General features: G+C 35.7%; 1 protein-coding gene across 2 annotated transcripts in view; it reads right to left on the bottom strand.

Moving 5' to 3' along the window:
- The window catches only part of Adamts3 (ADAM metallopeptidase with thrombospondin type 1 motif 3), a 227,419-nt gene that overhangs the window by 49,492 nt on the left and 160,658 nt on the right, over positions 1 to 17,269 (bottom strand). For both annotated transcript variants that reach the window (XM_076864583.2, XM_076864582.2), the window contains exon 5: positions 2,833 to 3,032. In XM_076864583.2, the coding sequence (XP_076720698.2) occupies positions 2,833 to 3,032 (200 nt within the window). The remainder of the gene's footprint in view (positions 1 to 2,832; positions 3,033 to 17,269) is intronic.

Consider the following 17,269-nt stretch of genomic DNA (forward strand, 5'->3'; position numbering starts at 1 on the left):
CTTATCTATTTATTCGGTAATGTTTTACTTTTTTTTAAAAAAAGCTTATTATAGGTAATACCTAAACATTGTTAGGCTCTCAGTTGAGAGCCGTATACATGCTATAACAGCATGAATTAAACCTCATACTTAACCTTTCTCTCCCACTTGTTTTGAATACATTTTTTTAAATCATAGTTTCCCTCAAACTGGAATACCTAACAACATACCAGCATAGTTTAGGAGATTAATAAAGAATTCTACATGTAAACAATGGGCATATTTGTGCTGAATGTCATGGAATTTTATACCAATTTTGGGATTTTTCAAAAACCCACTGACCTGAATTTTAAATTACTCGATTATCCCAAATTTAAAGGGCATTCACAGAAGAGCCACAACTGAAATACAACTACTGTTGCTTTCTCTCCTTATACTCTACTTAATAAAAATAAAATTTATTTAGAATTACTAGTTTCTTAAATCATTATAGTCTCAGCAAGATGAGAACAGCAGATATATTTGGTCAACATAAAATTTTCCATGTTGTTCACTTCCTTTCCACTCTCATGCTTCAACTTTGGTTTAGCCCCTCATCAAATCTCTCCTCAATCACTGTGACATTCTGCAGAGGCTTGATTCTCTCATTAACCATTGCCCAGCCAGCCATCAGATTCCTGATTCTAAAATCTAATCATTAGTTCTCAGTATGAAATCCAGTACATGGTCCTTAGCATACCAGTTAAGACCTACTGTAATTTGACCCTTGCCTACCATCACTTGGTCTTCCTGCCACTACCCCTCTCTACCTCTTCCACCAGGAAGCCCTGTAGAACAGCAGTTAAGAGAAGGGTTATGAAGTCATTGAGCATGAGTTTGTTTATGCCAACTCACTAAGTGAGCTTGGTCAAGTGGCGCATGCTTTCAAAGCCGGGATTTCCCTCCTCCAAAATCAAAACAATGACAGAAAATCCCCAAAGACCTAGTTTACCTCCTAGCTTCTGGATGTATTACAGAATTAATGAACATTTTATTGAATCTTTCAATTTTTAAAACATGGAAATTGCTTCCTAGGAAAGAACACAAATTTTCTAAGGTCACAGAACCATTAGGCTAAAACTTGCTTACTCTCCTAAGTCCTCATGGAATGCCCTCATTGCTTCCTGATGTGATGAATGTGGTCATTTATCATTTTCTGAAATGCTATAATATTTACATTATAATGCCTAAGATGCTAGTGTTAATAAGAACATGCTTTTTATTACTTAATTTTTTTGTAATTTTCCCTCTATTTATCTTTTCTCCTCAACAATTTGTAAATTCTATGAGGACAAAAAACAATCAAATATCTACTGTAGTACTCCCACAGCCCTCTGTGGTTCTGACTTTGAGCACCAGCTAAGAGCCTAATAAAGCATCTTCCTAGGAAAAAACTGCCCCAGGCACAATGCAGGAAGTGAAAATAACATTTTCACATGGATTTTTAAGTTTTTGATAATTTAAAAAGTAAAACTCAACATGAAAAACTAAAATATGGTTATGTATTTGTGTGCATAGAGCACAGTACAAAGAACATGACTCGTATTTACTCATTTGGTCCTTTCAACATTTCTACTATTTTTCTCTTTATAAAGGTAAGTAGACTGAAATAGAGACTAAGAAATGCGCCCAAGTTTACACAACTATCAAGTCACACACAAAGTTAATAGTCAAAAGTTTGAAACCTATATACATAACTATGGCCAAGTTCAGTAATTAGTTAAATGTGTGTGGTTTTGTCTTCATAACAGGAATTAGTGCCAATGAACAAATAAAAATGTGTTTGAATCTCTAAACTCATTTTCCATTTCACAGTGATATGGAATACGTACAATTTTATAAACTCACATCTCAATGAACAAAAATACATATAGCAGATGAACTAAAATATTAGCATAAATATAATCATGATTCATGAAAGGAAGGATTTTTCTTCTCCAATATAATTGTATGAAATCTACTCTTAAGCATGGGGAAAGAAAGAAACATAGATGGCCCCAAAATAAATTAAAAACCAAAAGCAAAGTCAGAGAATACAAAGAATTAGGTAATACATTTACAAGATCAATATAATATGTATTTTAAAATGGCGTGAGGTAAAACATAGCAGTGTACTACTATCTCAATTATCTTTTAGAATCAGGTGGCCTATATATTATATTTTATCATTCCTTACCAATTGCTCTTGCCAATTCAAAAGAAAAAAGGGCATCAGTTCAAGGATACCAACAAAAATTTCTTCTGAATCTGATTAAATCTCATAAAGGAGATATAAAGAGCAAACTTTAAAGGGCTCTTTAGCAACTGCTGAGCAGCACTTTGCCAGTAGTTGTGCGCTTTGTAAATACATTGCCTTTTATCTTATAATGTTGAAATATCACATTTATTCAAAAGCTCAATGGGCATAAATCATTCATCATCATCCCAGGACACAGTGCAATGCTGGGAAGAGCTATTTCATCCTTCCCAGTTCGAATCAAGGCAGGAGGACAGTGTTGAAAATTTTGATTATCCCAGAAAAACAAAATAAAAACTATCCATGTTATAATTCTGTCCCTACATGGTTTTTAAAATACATGATTTTTCCTTCGTGAAAATAGTCAACTAAAAGAGACTTTTATTTCATGCTTCCTTGGATTTGGCATTCTTGTGTTTCAAACACATAGATCAACTTCGGAATTGAACTCAGTTTCCTACATATTGGGGACACAGGGCGCAGTCATGGAATTCTCCTGTTGGTTTCCCAACGACACCATGAGAACAGCAGAAGTGAATTAAAGGATTAAAAGCCCTCAAAAAGGAATAACTACTCACAATGTTCATCAGGGTGAGGAGGTAGTTTTGAACGTGCTCTTTGCCATGGAAACGGACCACAGAGTCATCCACTCCCAGCAGCACCTCGATGTTGTAATCGTTCTCTCCCGCGTGCCTGCGGCGCCTCATTGTTTCATTCAGCTGTTGGTCGATGTGGCTGTAAAGTGTACCTAGGTCATCGAGGCCTTCCAGATCCGACTCTATTAAGAAACAAAAGGAACCCAGGCATTTCAGTTTCCCCAGTGGGCCTTCTGCTCAATACCTTCTAAGGAAAAATGAACCCTCTGGGGGGGGGGGTCTACCATAAACCATAACCAGCAAAATTCTGCCTTTCCTTTTATTCCTTATATAAAAGACACATATGTGTGATAGAATGGCCTTCTATAAATATAACACAGAACAGCAACACTGGGGCTAAAAAAATGCTGTTCAGAGAGCAGTGCCATGCCAGACTGAAGAGTCCATGAGTGGATGGTCTCTTCCCAGCTGTATCTCAGTTCCCAGCAAAGCTAGTGGGGGTACAGAACAGTCTGATTATATCCTCGTTAAATAAATGGAGATTGTAAATAAAAATTGTGTGTCAGTGTGTTTACAGTAGTTTATCTAAGGTATGATAATCATGGATTGCAGACTTTATAGCACATAAATTTAAACCATTCCTCTTTCCAGTAGCCATAATTTAAAAACAAAATGATGGCATGACAACACAACCACATTTCACGATGATTGCTGTTCATCAGGTAGTACTTTATTTCTTCTGAGTATGGTTGTCTAGTGAATACTGCAGGGAAAAAGTGGCTGGATGGACAAGCTATAAACACTGAATACTACAGTTCTCCACATCTTGTATTGCCATCATCTAGACAACAGGTAATTTCAGTTGTTCTGTATCTGAATCTGTGAGATAGCAAAGTCAGTCAGTCAGAATGACCCACATCCAAGGAAAATAAAATTATAAACAGTTTTTTCTTTCATGCAGTTCAAGGACTATAATTATTTTCACTTTCCACGTGAACATTTCATATATAGACACAGACATTCACACAAATGTGGGAAAGAATGAGAAAAACTCAGGTTATAATGACCTCGATTTAGTTGTGTCCTCAGATGACGTTATTTTGGGTGAAGAATATTTCGATGTATTAAAAATAAAATATCAACTGGATACTAAAATTACAGTGTTAAAACTGCTGGTATGAGAAAACCTGAAAGTATATTCATCTGCATTTCAAGTACATAAAACCTGGAATTTATTTCATGAATTGCCTTGATGTTTAAAACAAGCTTGACAGAACCAACTCTTGACTCACACTTTATAAGGAGGTTTATTTAATGCTGTATAGTAGAACCTGTAAGCCATTTGAATCAGCATCTGACATTAATGAATAGGTATTTTCCTTTCCACCTTTGTGGTTTTGAGTAAAGCTGAGGGGGAGAAAAATGTCTCTCTTGGCCTGAAAGATTGATGACCAAGCTTTAGCCACATGGGATTGAACTAGTGGAAGTAGATCCCACTCACACCCTTTCAACCTTTAAAAAATATGTAGAGACCAACCCCAGACATCTGAGTACAGGCATAGGCTCTGCATTTGACTTAGTAGATTTGAACACTATGCTGTTCTTCACTTTGACCTGAATCCAGCTTCCAGCTCATTAGCTGGGAACTTTCTTTTCACCATGGATTCACATTGGCTCCACAATATATAAATAACTCCACAGTCATCCACATCAAACAGAGGCTTTCCTCAAAAGTTGTTTTTCAAGAGCTGTAAACCCACACTGAGGGCAACAGACTACACCTGCAAACAGCTTTACTATTCAACCTGAAGTCTTTTCACACACTTGAGAATGTGAGAGGTTGTAAGAGCTGGTGGACAAATAGGAAATTCATACATGAGTTCTCAGTTCTAAAACTGGCTTTTTGGGGGCAGAATTGTCAGAAACAACATCCAATGGAAATATACTAGCCATGTCATCATATCATTAAGCCTGATGCATGAATGAAGAAGGCTGAACACATTGCAGAAAGACAGTTCATTGTGCTTGATCACACTTTTTGAACCTGGCCTCTGCATCTCCTCCTTAAAAAGGTGAGAAGAGAATCTTTGTTGTTATAGTTACTGCAAAAGGAACCTGAGAAAGAAGGAGGGAGCCGTTTTAGCTTGCTTTTGCATCTCTTAGACCAAAATACCTGACAAGAACAACTTAGAAAAGGAAAATTTTACTTAGAGTTTTCAGTTTCAATCCATAGATAGCCAACTCCATTGCTCTGGGCCTACGCAGAAACAGAACATCATGGGAGAACGGTCCAGTAGAGGAAAGCTGCCCAGGGGTCAGGAAGCAGAGGGAGAGACAGGGAAAGAGAGAGAGAAGAGAGAGAAAGGGGAAGGGGACACAAAGAAGATGCATTCTTCCAGAGCACACCCCCAGTGACCTACCTCCTTCAGTCACACCCCATCTGCCTAAAGTTACAACCCAGTTCATTCAAACCAGGATAAATTAATTAGGTTACAGCTCTCACAATCCAATAATTTTACCTCCAAACATTTCCACATTAATATAGAAGTTTTGAGGGGACATTTCATATCCAAATAATAACAGGAACCGTATTAAAACAAACACTTTAGCCCCTATTTTCCCATGTGTTCCTCAATATCCTTTTTCATGATTCCTAAAGTAGGGAGTGTCAAACATTTTTATAAAAGACAGTGCAATAGCTTTTGACACTTTTAACTTCTATACATCATTATAATTATAGGCAGTTTGGAGGTCATAACTGAGAATCTGTTCAGAGTATCTGTCTTATTATGTTTCCTTTATAATATGATGGTCAAGTGATTAGTAGCATGAGCTTTCTAATCAGACATACCTAGTTTCAACTATTGGTAATGTGACATACTAACAAAATAATTTTACTTAAGATGGCTAACCTCTTTGACTTGCAGCCCACTTCTGTAAAATGGGATAATGACATCTATTTTTCCCCCACAGTTCCTGAGATGATATAGGTATAATGGTAAAACCACTATAAATAATGTTTACACATAAAATGTTCCAAAACTATTATTTACTTATAATATTTATGATGGTATATATATAATATTTATGATACCTTTAAGAAAAGCCATCATTTAAAAAAATCATTTTACATGTCAAATTCATATTTTTTCACTTATTTTAAAATAAAGGTGAGAACTAAATCTGGATTCAGCAAAGAAAATCTGAATTAGTAGTAACCTTAGAAGGCAGGTGGGTGATGATATCTGCTGCACAGCACAAAGGAGATACAAAGAAAAAATAATGTAGAATGTTTATTTTCAGCTCAGATCAAGATTAAACACGATGTTAGAAGCTTGTTGGGTGGCTTAAAAGGCAGATACAGCTTTGGAAAGGGCTGGCTTATGGACAGCACTTATCCTCACTCTATATACAGTTGAGTATAGCACACATAAACCATGAAAAGGCAGAGAACCACACCACACCTCTGCAGGTGTGAGAACCACATGGTTGTACTCATTTATATTTAAAATGGAGCTGAATGATTATACAGGCTTGGATCATTTTTACCATTGCCAGGTTAGGCAGACTTGATCAGGGTTCTAGAACATGCATTTAGTAACAGATCACACCTTTCTAAAGCTTCACAATTGAAAAGATGATGTACTCTGTGACATAATCTTGGATGCATCTGTATTTAATCCTACCATTATCTCTGCCTCCCCCATAAGATATAGGAATATAAATAATTAAAGGTGAATATCATGCTAATTATGTTCTTGCTGATGTGTGTCCTGCATAAAAGAACTGAGAAAAATTACACAGGCCATAGAAAAATTTAAGAAGAGAAAGCAGAGTGACACTTTATATTTAGTGTCAAAAATTATGGATCTCTGGTGGCAGCTTGTTGGCATTCTGCCACATACGTGCTAAGGTCACTTGAATGGGGCTGGCTGAGTTGGTAGCAGAGAGTAATTGATGTGATGACAGAATTAATAGGAAATTGGGGAAATTTAAGCTAGGAAGAGCCTCCAAAAATGTATGCTGATGATAAAGCATTCCAGGAGAAGTCAAATCCTGTGATAAGTACAGTGGTACTACTGATCCTATGTTTCATTCCATAAAAATGATCCTAGAGTACTTTCTAGGCTTCTCTGAAATATCAAAAGCAATCTGTCTTAATTCTTAGAGTGAGTTTCCTTTTTTTTTAACTTTTTGGGAAAAAGATAATTTTTGAAAACTTAGGAGTTACTGATAAGCATTAATTAATATTTTGGATACATTTTGAATGTATCCTTTTGTTTCCCAATTGCTATATATGAATTTACAGAAAAAGAATAATTTTACTTCTATTTTATAGGAATGAATTTGGGGTCGGTAGGCGGCACATAAGCGACCGGTTAAACTACAATAAAAATATTTAGTGTTAAGTATGAATGATTAGTGTTAAAGCAAACAGAAAAAGTAAAATATAGCTTGCTTTGCTGATTATGTGCTTTGGGCCTGAAATATTTTTAGGATTGAATATGGCATGTTGTTATGTCTAATCATATTTATAAGAAATCAAAGTATCAGAATGGTAAAATTGTTGTCTGCCACCCCTCACCCCGGCCCAAGAAAAAAAAAAGTCCTATGGTCTGAAAAATGGCAGAAAACAATGGTAAATAGAAATGTTTAAGTTCTGAGAGAGTTTTGAATCTGATATAAATGCATGTGGGATTGGGAGGCAATCTTAAGCATACTGTGATAGAGACTGTGAGAGAAGTATGGAGCTTTTGAATAAGCAGTTTTAAATAAGCCCACCTAAAAGGCATTCTAGTCTCCCTTGGGACTATGGATTACATGTGACCAAGATTAAGTCAATAAAGTCTAAACAGAGGCATTACTTGTATTGTGGTGACTTACATGGGGGATCATGTGCCATTCTTCCCAGGAGGCATGCCCCTTGGCTCTTCCATTTAGTATTCCTTTCTGCTGCCTGGAGCACAGGCACCATAAGAGCCCTAGGAGGTGGCCTTAGAATCAAGGCTTGTGCAAGTATGTGTGGTGGCAATGACGGAGGATTCCGGCTGCCCCCATGATGTGGGGCTATCATCCAGCCCTGGAGCCCGAATTATCTAGTTTCAGATTTAGTTAACACTTTAGGGATGACACTTGTATCATGTTTAGGCCACCATTCTGATGCACTCTCTTTTATATGAAACTCATCCTAGTGTATTTCATTGACAATACTTAATTTTGTTGACTAAATTCCTCTTGTACACCTCTTCTCTATAGGAATTTCAGTTGATTTTCATGTTAATAAGCAAATGATCAAGATTCACATTATCAAAATGAATCATGTGACCTTTCCTTGTAGAAAAGGAGAAAGAATCATATTGTTTTGCCCTAATAAAGACAGAAGGAGTCTATATGTAGACAACTGGTATTCCTCATGAACAGAATACTGTTATGAAAATGAAGTCACTGAAATACCACAAGCCAGAGTTTCCAAAGAGTAGGTGGAGATCCTATGATCAGAGTTAAAAATAGATGCAAAATCTAACAAATGTCCTCTGCTAACATCAGAAGCACAGAGTATTGTGTGAACCTGTTGGTATCATCCAACAGTGATTTTTCCATTAATGTCTTTTTTTGAAAATTTAAAGTTATTCCTTCTAATAGGATATAGTAACATTATCTCCAAATATATGAGGACGGTATTCTCCCAAGATACAAAATGCTTCTGTAAAAAGCAGCTTTATCCTTCACCAACTGAGAAATTCCATAATGATAGTTCAAAGAACTATATTCAGGCCAATTTATGATGTCAATTCAGAAATTTTACTAAGTAACTGCTGTGCTGCTTAAAAGAAAAAAAAAGATATTACTATTTAATGAATACTAGTTTCCATGGTTTATTTTCCCCAAAAGTCCTAATTCTAAAATGCATATTTTCTTTGGTTTTCACTAATCACTGTAAGAGATAATATATAGTGTTTTTAAAATAGAAAATTCTACTTTTTAAATAATAAATAAATAGCCATTTCTATGTCTAAAATATAAACTCTGGTTCTAAATAAGAACCTCCTACATGTCAGAATGTTTTTGGTTTCAAATTAAAACAATAAATAAATAAATACCACGAAAATACCATTTAAAGCATTAAGGATCCAGTTCCTTTTATCTTTCCATATCTTGCCATTCTTGGTGTACAAACTTTGATTTCACATTAGCTTCTTTGATTCTTTCAACATGGCTGTACCATTTCTAATATCATAGTCAGGGACAACAGATTGCATTTTCCTGCATTTCATCTTAGGAGCAAGGTAAGAACATTTCCTAGATGTCCTTTGGTACATTTAATTACATGTTTCAGTGGCTAGTATCATAGTATCCAATAAAACTCATCTGCAGACGAGACGAATGTCTTAGATAAACTGGAAATCAATCCCTGCACCTGAGGCCAGCCTCCTGAAAAGCACAGGTTTAGAAGTGGAAGTTTCCACTTTTATTTAAAAGGATGAAGGGTAACAGCTTAAGATGAAAGAGGAGGAGGGGGAAATGGATGTTTCACAGGCAACCCACCTTGCTGAATTCTCCTTTCAGATCCTGCTGTCCCCTCACCTCGTGGTAACAATCTTCTACTGGTCTCTTATTCTTAGTTTGCGTGTGTTCATTTTTTGTTTAATTGCTCCTAGTGTAGTCTCTCTCCCTTCTCAGTCTTTTGGCTTCTTGGTATCATTAGGAAGATACAGTCCTTCATCCCCACTCTAGTTTACTCTTACCATTTTTGCTGGCTCAGTCCTACTACAACCCTTTTGTGAATAAATTACTGAAATGTTTGGGTGTAGGCAAGGTTGTCAATAAAAGATATTACTCCTTGTTAAGTTCAAATTTAAGATAAATAACATTGTTTTAATAATATTATGTCCTAAATACTGCATGGGTCATATGTAATTCTAGAAATTTATTCATTATTTAGCTGAGATTCAAATTTAAATGATTTAAATTGTTTGTAAAGTCCAGCAACTCCTGGTATGGGGGAGCTGCCTTTCTCTAAGCAGGTCATGCAGTTACTGGGATTTATTCTCTTGATCTCACTTCCCCATCTTACTCCTGTAAGTCTTTTTAGTTTCATGAACCAATAAACTACTAACACTTCATTTTCTTCTTTTAGTGCTTTTTCTCCCCCTTTGGATAAAGACAATGTGATGGGAATTCTTGACATATGAAACTGAAAGAACCTTCGTGTATAAGCCCATCTTTGTCCTTCTTGCTGCAGTCATCAACAGGCCTCACAGCCTCCTTTCCCAGCTTTCCTTCCCAGCCTCCTTCTGAGGCTACACAGTCTTTTGGAAGGGACTCCATATTCTGTTTTATCTTTTAACTTACTTTATTTCATTTTAAATTAATGATTTCATTACTAGTAACCCAACACTAGTTTCTTTTGCTCTTTTTTCTTCAACTAAAATCACAAGATTAATTTTCAGAGACAGAACAGTTTTAATTTTAACATTTTACTACTCTATCCTGCTTCTTACCTAAAGTACAGTCCTTCTTATTTATGGCTTCTGTAGGTGAGTTCTACTAAATCAAAGAGGTAATGGAAGGGTAGAAGGAGAGGTCAACATGCCCCATCTACCAGATTATATTCTAGTTATCTTAGACTACTAGAAGTTAAGGTTTTCTAAATAAACTTCACTGCATAGAAGAAAGACAGGATCCATTTCACAGCTTCTATACTATTTTGTGAAAGAAAAAAACATCTTTACCTCAGCATCCCTCAGAAATTCTATGTGAGCATACCAAAACTTTCTCCAAGCGCATATGGAATAATTAACAAAAATTTAAATAAGTCTCTGTATAGGCAAACTATGTGAATATTTTCCATTTGTTATGTTTGTCCTCAGAGAACCTACATTCCAGTGACAAGAACTATGGAGTAAGAGGAGTAAGACAGGATGAATGGAGCAAGAGGGACAAAGTGTGGGAGGTACGACTTTCAGTAAGTTGTTCAAAACAGTATAGAAAATAGTCACAGATCTTGTAAAGTGAGTCATGTGAATATCAAAGTGACATTCGCATTAGATCTATGTCAATTTTTTATATGTAGTAAATGCTATGGTTTAGATGTAGTTTGTCCCTCAAGGATCCATGCATTGGAAACTTGGTCCCGAGTGTGGTGGTGAAAGATTGTATAGAAATTTTTAAGAGGTAAGGCCTAGTGGTAAGTCAAAGGAGGTGTGTCCTCAGAAGGGGTTGTGAGAACCCAATCTCTCTGACTTTCTGTATCAGGACACAATCTCCTGCTCCCACATGTGTTCCAACCACTACCAAGGCCCTTGTCATAACAAGGTCAATACAGGTGCTATGCTCTTGAACCTCCCAAACTGTGAGCCAATAAGCCTTTTTCTTTTTTCTTTCTTTTTTTTTTTTTTTTGAGTAGTCCATCTCTGATATTTTGTTGTAGTAATGTACTGATGAATAAAATGAGTCTATTTAGTTTTATATCACAGATCTTTCAGGAAGAGATTGCATGTTATAACACCAGGAAAATCAGAACAGGTTCAGGAATATGGTGAGCACTTTCTACAGTGACCTCACAAAGATGGCCTATCTTAATCTTAAGGTCCTGTGAATATAGTGAGTTGTCATTTCTATGATGAGATTATATTATTTAGTGCCACTGATTATAAGAGAAGATTATCCAGGTGGGCCTGATTTAGTTTGAGTCATTGTATGAGTGGAGGGCTCCTTCTGGCTCATGGCATATAGGAAAGTCAGAAATGTGAACTACAAGAAAAATTTGATGTACCATTGTTGTTTCTGAAGCTAGAGAGCCTGTAGGACAAGAGAGAGGCCTCTAATTGCTAACAATGAAACCCAGCCAACAACCAGCAAAGAAATGGGGATCCAGGGGCTACAAAACTGAGGATGTGAATTCTGCCAACACCTTGAATGATTCTGAAAGAGGGTTCTTCTCCAGAGTTTCCAGATAAGACTTCAACTTCACTAGAACTTTTATTGTGGCCTTGTAGTATCCTAAGCATAGAACCAGTTCAGCCACCTTGGACTTCTGACCTATAGAACTAAGGGCTACTAAATGGGTATTGCTTTAAATTATCGTTTTTAGTAATTTATTATGCAGCAATAGAAAAAAATAATATAAGAAGAAATGAGCCCTAGATTCTGCTATGATCCAACTGTATGATTTGGGAATCGATAGTAAAGCAAAAATAAAAGGTATTTTTCTAAATATATGAAATTCAGCTTTTAATATTTTTATCTGCTAATTCTAACATTTCTGGGTTAGCTTTGACTGATTTTTTTTTTCCTCCCTCAACACTATGGGTTGCACTTTCCTGCTTCTTTGCATACTTGGTAATTTTTGATTAGAGGTCTGAAATTGTGGATTTTATCTTTTTTGGCTGCTGGATATATTTGTATTCCTATAAACATTCTTGAGCTTTTTCTTGATGCAGTTAAATTACTTAAAAACAGTTTGTTCCTTGGAGATCTTATGCTTAAGATTTATTAGACAGGGTCAGAGCAGCATTAATCTAAAGCCAATTATTCACCATCACTGAGGCAAGAACCCTCTGTCTGCTCTCCAGTGCTGTGTGAATTTTGAGATAGTGCAGTCTGGTCAGTGTGAGTGAGTACTATTCCCAACTCCATAGAAACACCAGCCACTGTTACCTCTAATCCTTTCAGGTGACTCTTTCCCAAGCTTTTCACAGTTTTCTCACATGTATGCTTTTGATCAAGGTTCAGCTAACTAGTGGTGAGGACCCTCCACAGATTTTCATGGTTCTATTTCTGTGCATTTGTCTTCTCCCATACTCAATCCTGTGAACTCAGATCACCTATCTCTCATGACTCTCAACTCAGGCTTCTTAATTCTGGGAATTTGTCTGGTTCCACCTATAATCCCCTTTTCTGAGACTCAGACTGAAAACTCTCAATAAGGATTAGGGTTAGTGCTGAGGGACACCTCATTTCCCTGCTCACCTCTTAGCATCACAATCATTCATTTCCGACATCCAGTGTCTTGCAAACTGTTGTTTCATACATTTTATTCATTTCCAGTCGTTTAAAACAGGATGGTAAATCTAGTCTCTGTTTTACTATCTTGGCCAGACCAAAAGTTCACTTAATTTGGTCTGGCTATAAAAATTTGGTGACTTAGAAACTTTTGGAATCTTTTTTCATCAGTAATATGACTTAGAATTTTTAATAGCCATTCAGTTTTCCATAAGTTACTCTCAATATGCGTTTACTCAGGCTTGTAGAAGTTAGGTAGTAATGAACTTTTTAGTAAACCCTGATAATATTCTTATAATAAAAATTATATTTTTGTAAGACATTAATCTCCTTGAACATGTTTAGGCTACATAGAGAAAAGTTAAGGTTGCAGTATTTAGTAATTCCTCCCCAAATATATAATATACATTTTTTCACCTTTCTTATAAAACGTGAACTTCTTTGTTCATTAAAAGCAATCTAATCCAAAAGGCACTGTAAACGTGTTTACAGGAAAAGTATCTTCCAAGAGTAGCAAAACCCCTCACAAAACACCACCAAAAATCCTGCTTGTTACTTAGCATAAATATAGAGGGAGTTCAAAAGATTCAAATCTTAGCAAACATACATATTGCCTTACATTCCAAAAAACTTGGAGCAAAACTTATTTTGTGAGTTATCACTAAATATGCTTTGCTCTGAGTTTTTTAGGGAATTGGGTTTTGAAAATCACAAAGGATAAAAAATCAGGGTGAAGTTTAAGAAGTCAGGTTATAAAGGTGAAGACAAGAAAAATTGTATCAGGGTTCATTGTGGGTCATCTTTTAAAACCAATAGGATCAGGATAGGATGAAATCACTCACACACAAAAAAGAATTATCTGCGGTAAATTTTAAAAAGTGGCACAATAATGATTCATGGTGCAGTGGATCCCATTATATCTAAATTCACCTTTTTAGATTTAAAGGTCATTCGCATTTTTAGTCCAAGAAACAAAAATATTTATGTTTAATTGAAATTGAGGAATGCCATATTTGCTAAGTTAATATGGATGTAGTGGAAATATCTTACCCATGACTATCACCAAAGTCAATAAATACTAAGGTATGAGATTGATCAAATTATGTTTTCTGCATGTACAAATATGGCATAATAAATCCCACTATTATGCATAATTATAATGCATCAAATAAAAAAGTTTTAAAGTTGATGGTTTTTTTTCTTTAAACACCAGAAGGGAAAACCCAAGCACATCATTCTTTTTTATTCACTTGTCTTCAATGACAGCAAAGAAACTACAGTAAGAGGACTTCCAGATTCACCTTTGACCTTTGAACTTGGTAAGCACTTTCTTCTTCCTCCTACGGGGATGGCATCTAGAGGCACTCATAATGGTCCAGCATTTGACTATCATCATAGGCTTTCCTACAATAAGGCCTCTAACAAAACAAGGTTGTCCCAAAATCTTGGTAATAGAATTGTCTACCTTTAAGATGGCTGAGAAAGCACCAAAATCTGCATGTAGTGTGCTCCCAGGAAGACTTTGAGGAGTTTGTGCTGTGAGACCTAAAATTCTTATGGGATTGTCTAAAATAAAAAACAGGACAGCAGGGACTATGGTGATTTCATGTGTGCTACATGTGTCTGTGACAGAATCAAGTGTGCTTTCCTTATTGAGGAGCATGAAAGTGTTGAAGGCACAAGAAAAGTCAGAAAGGTAAACTGAAAAAAATTAAGCTTCTTTAAAAAAAATGTAAAAGGCTTAAAGAAGAGAGGAATTCCATGTTCTTGTTGCAGTGATGTTCTTTGTTAGTTGTGAAACTGAAGTGGTGAATATGGTTCACCATATTATGGTGAATATGGTTATTTGTCACTTGTCATTCTGTCTCCTTATGTACACTCTGGCAGAAGCTACATTCCTCAATGGGCTTGGGTTAGAATTCAACATGAAAATCTGGTTATCACACAGATGAACTCAGGTGTGACTTGGAAATCAGAAGTGGTAGTGTGGTTGTAGAGTCACTGTGGAGATGAGCATTTTCTGTAGCAGGTTCCTAGCTCTGGTTGCTGAGCATATGGATGTTGAAAGGAAGATGTGGCAGCAGTAACAGTGGTTTGCCATCCTTGGATAACATCTATGATGGCAGGTTTTTGGAGTCAACATGTCGAGAGGTCCCCTTCCCTGGCTTTAGCAGCATTAGGAGCTCACTGGGTGGGCCAATCTGCTATATCATTCTGGGAACTAGTCCTGGAGCACAAGACTAGAGGCTACCTCTCCAATCCTTTAAAAAATTTAATGTTCACCTAATTCTTTATATTAAAATATAAATATTTTAATTTATAAAATAGCTAGTGTGGTTTCAATTTCCTGGAACTGAACCTTGACATATACATGGTAAGTTATTTAACATAACTGAGCCTCAGATCCACAACATATAATAAGAGGATTGGACTCTTTAGTGACTTCCAAGATCCTTCCTACTTCTAGAATTCTACGGTTGTGATTCTTTACCTTTGTAGAGTTTGCTTAATATATCTATTTTTCTCTCCTAAATCTCTCAGGAACAACTTACAATCTGGTCACTAGCTTACTGTTCCATACAACTGTTTTACTAAGACCACATATTAATATACTTTTTAAAAAAATCTATTTCTCCATCAGATATTTTTTATAACTTTATTTTTTTATGTGGTGCTGAGGTTTGAACCCCCTGCCTCACATGTGCTAGGCAAGCACTTTACCACTGAGCCATGCAAACCCAGTCCATACTTTTAATATTCAGAAAAAGTACCAAAAGGTATAGAATGTATGTAAGGCAAGGATAAGGGTCCACTCATCCATTTAACAAACATCTACTGAGCACCTACTATGTGCCAGGTGCTCTCAAGCAACAATTTTGTTAACTCCTTGCTTGAGCTATTCCAATCATTTGTTTAGATAAAACATTCCATAGCTTCATGTATCTCTGTCTGGTTTGCAATTTAATACACTTCTTTCTTAATGTATAGATCTCCCTCTGTACTCCTCTCCATTCAAGGATTCAGTTAGTAGAGGAGTTTCTTTACAGATACTGGCCTGAGCCAAATCAAGTTTTCTTTTCCCTTGTAAACCCTTTGGTTTTACAAAGAATCCCTTGGACTAATCATTCAGTTCTAGAATTTAATGCATTTCATTATCATGAGTTATAGGTCATTTCTACATCAATATTCTAATGTCTTGTCATCATTAAAACATTAATTTATCTCAACATAATGACTTCAACAATATTATTTCACTACTTTCCAGGCAATCAAAACTCTGAAATCATTTTTATGTTACTTGCCTCATCAGGCCATTACTAAATCTGCTAAGTGTTGATACACAATATTCTTAGACTTGCCATTCTATCTGAATCTTTGTGTATTATATCGTATTTCAGATTTATATATTCTCTTTCTTCTCTTTCCCCATCATTTGTCTACTTCACCTATCCTATATTGGGCTACTTAAATTATCTTCTTTAAGTGTTATTCCTAGAATTTTTTGGTAGTGAATATTTTCTGTCTTCATTAAGTCTAAACTTTTTGGCATTGGACAAAAATTTAACTTAAAAATATATCTTCTATTGAATTTTTGTCTTTTTTAACTCAGAAGAGTTAATCTAATCATTTTTCATTATATAGTCTGCTCATTTTTGCCACTGTACTCATTTCATCAGCCCACAAAGTTGTTTGCCTAAATGAAAAAAAATCTCAAAAAAGTCTTCAAAGGAAATATTCATTCTTCCCTGTTCCAAGAAGCTAGCTTATGTAACCTGTTATCACCTCATCTAACTCCAATCAGCAGTCCCAGAGCGCTTTCATTTAAAGTCTGTACTGCTCCAAAAAGGGTGAATTCCTGTGCTGTATTCTTCTTCTTGTTCAAAAGATATCAGAGTAAGTTCTTGATAGAGCAAAAAATAATCACAGTTAATAAAACTCACCATGGCACACATTTTCCTATAAGAAGGCTAAGAGCTAGGTGTTACATAATATTTGTTAGTGCAGTTACACTCATATAAGGGCCTATGATATATGAGAATGCACTTTTATCCAACTCTGCATTATACTGATTCAATGGCCCTACAAAGAGGGAAACATAAATAAATGTTCTTGACTGCAGAATACATGCTATTTTTAAAACTCTGATAATTAATAACTTGAATTCATTTCCAAATAAAGAAAAATGTAAAATGTGCTTCAAAAGTCGTCAAATGAGCCTAAAACCCAGTTAAGGTGATCGATAAATGCTTATTAAGCAAATAAATGAGTAATCAATGGTTTGAGTTTGGAGAAATGGATATAAAAATGGATCATAATGTGTCAATGTGGGAAAAAGTGGATTAATAAAACCAAAACAACTTTAGTCAATGAAGTTCTAGCAGTAATGGAAGTGATATTATTGAAGAAAACTTGA

Source organism: Callospermophilus lateralis, chromosome 8 (assembly GCF_048772815.1).
Source record: "Callospermophilus lateralis isolate mCalLat2 chromosome 8, mCalLat2.hap1, whole genome shotgun sequence".
Taxonomy (NCBI): Eukaryota; Metazoa; Chordata; class Mammalia; order Rodentia; family Sciuridae; genus Callospermophilus; species Callospermophilus lateralis.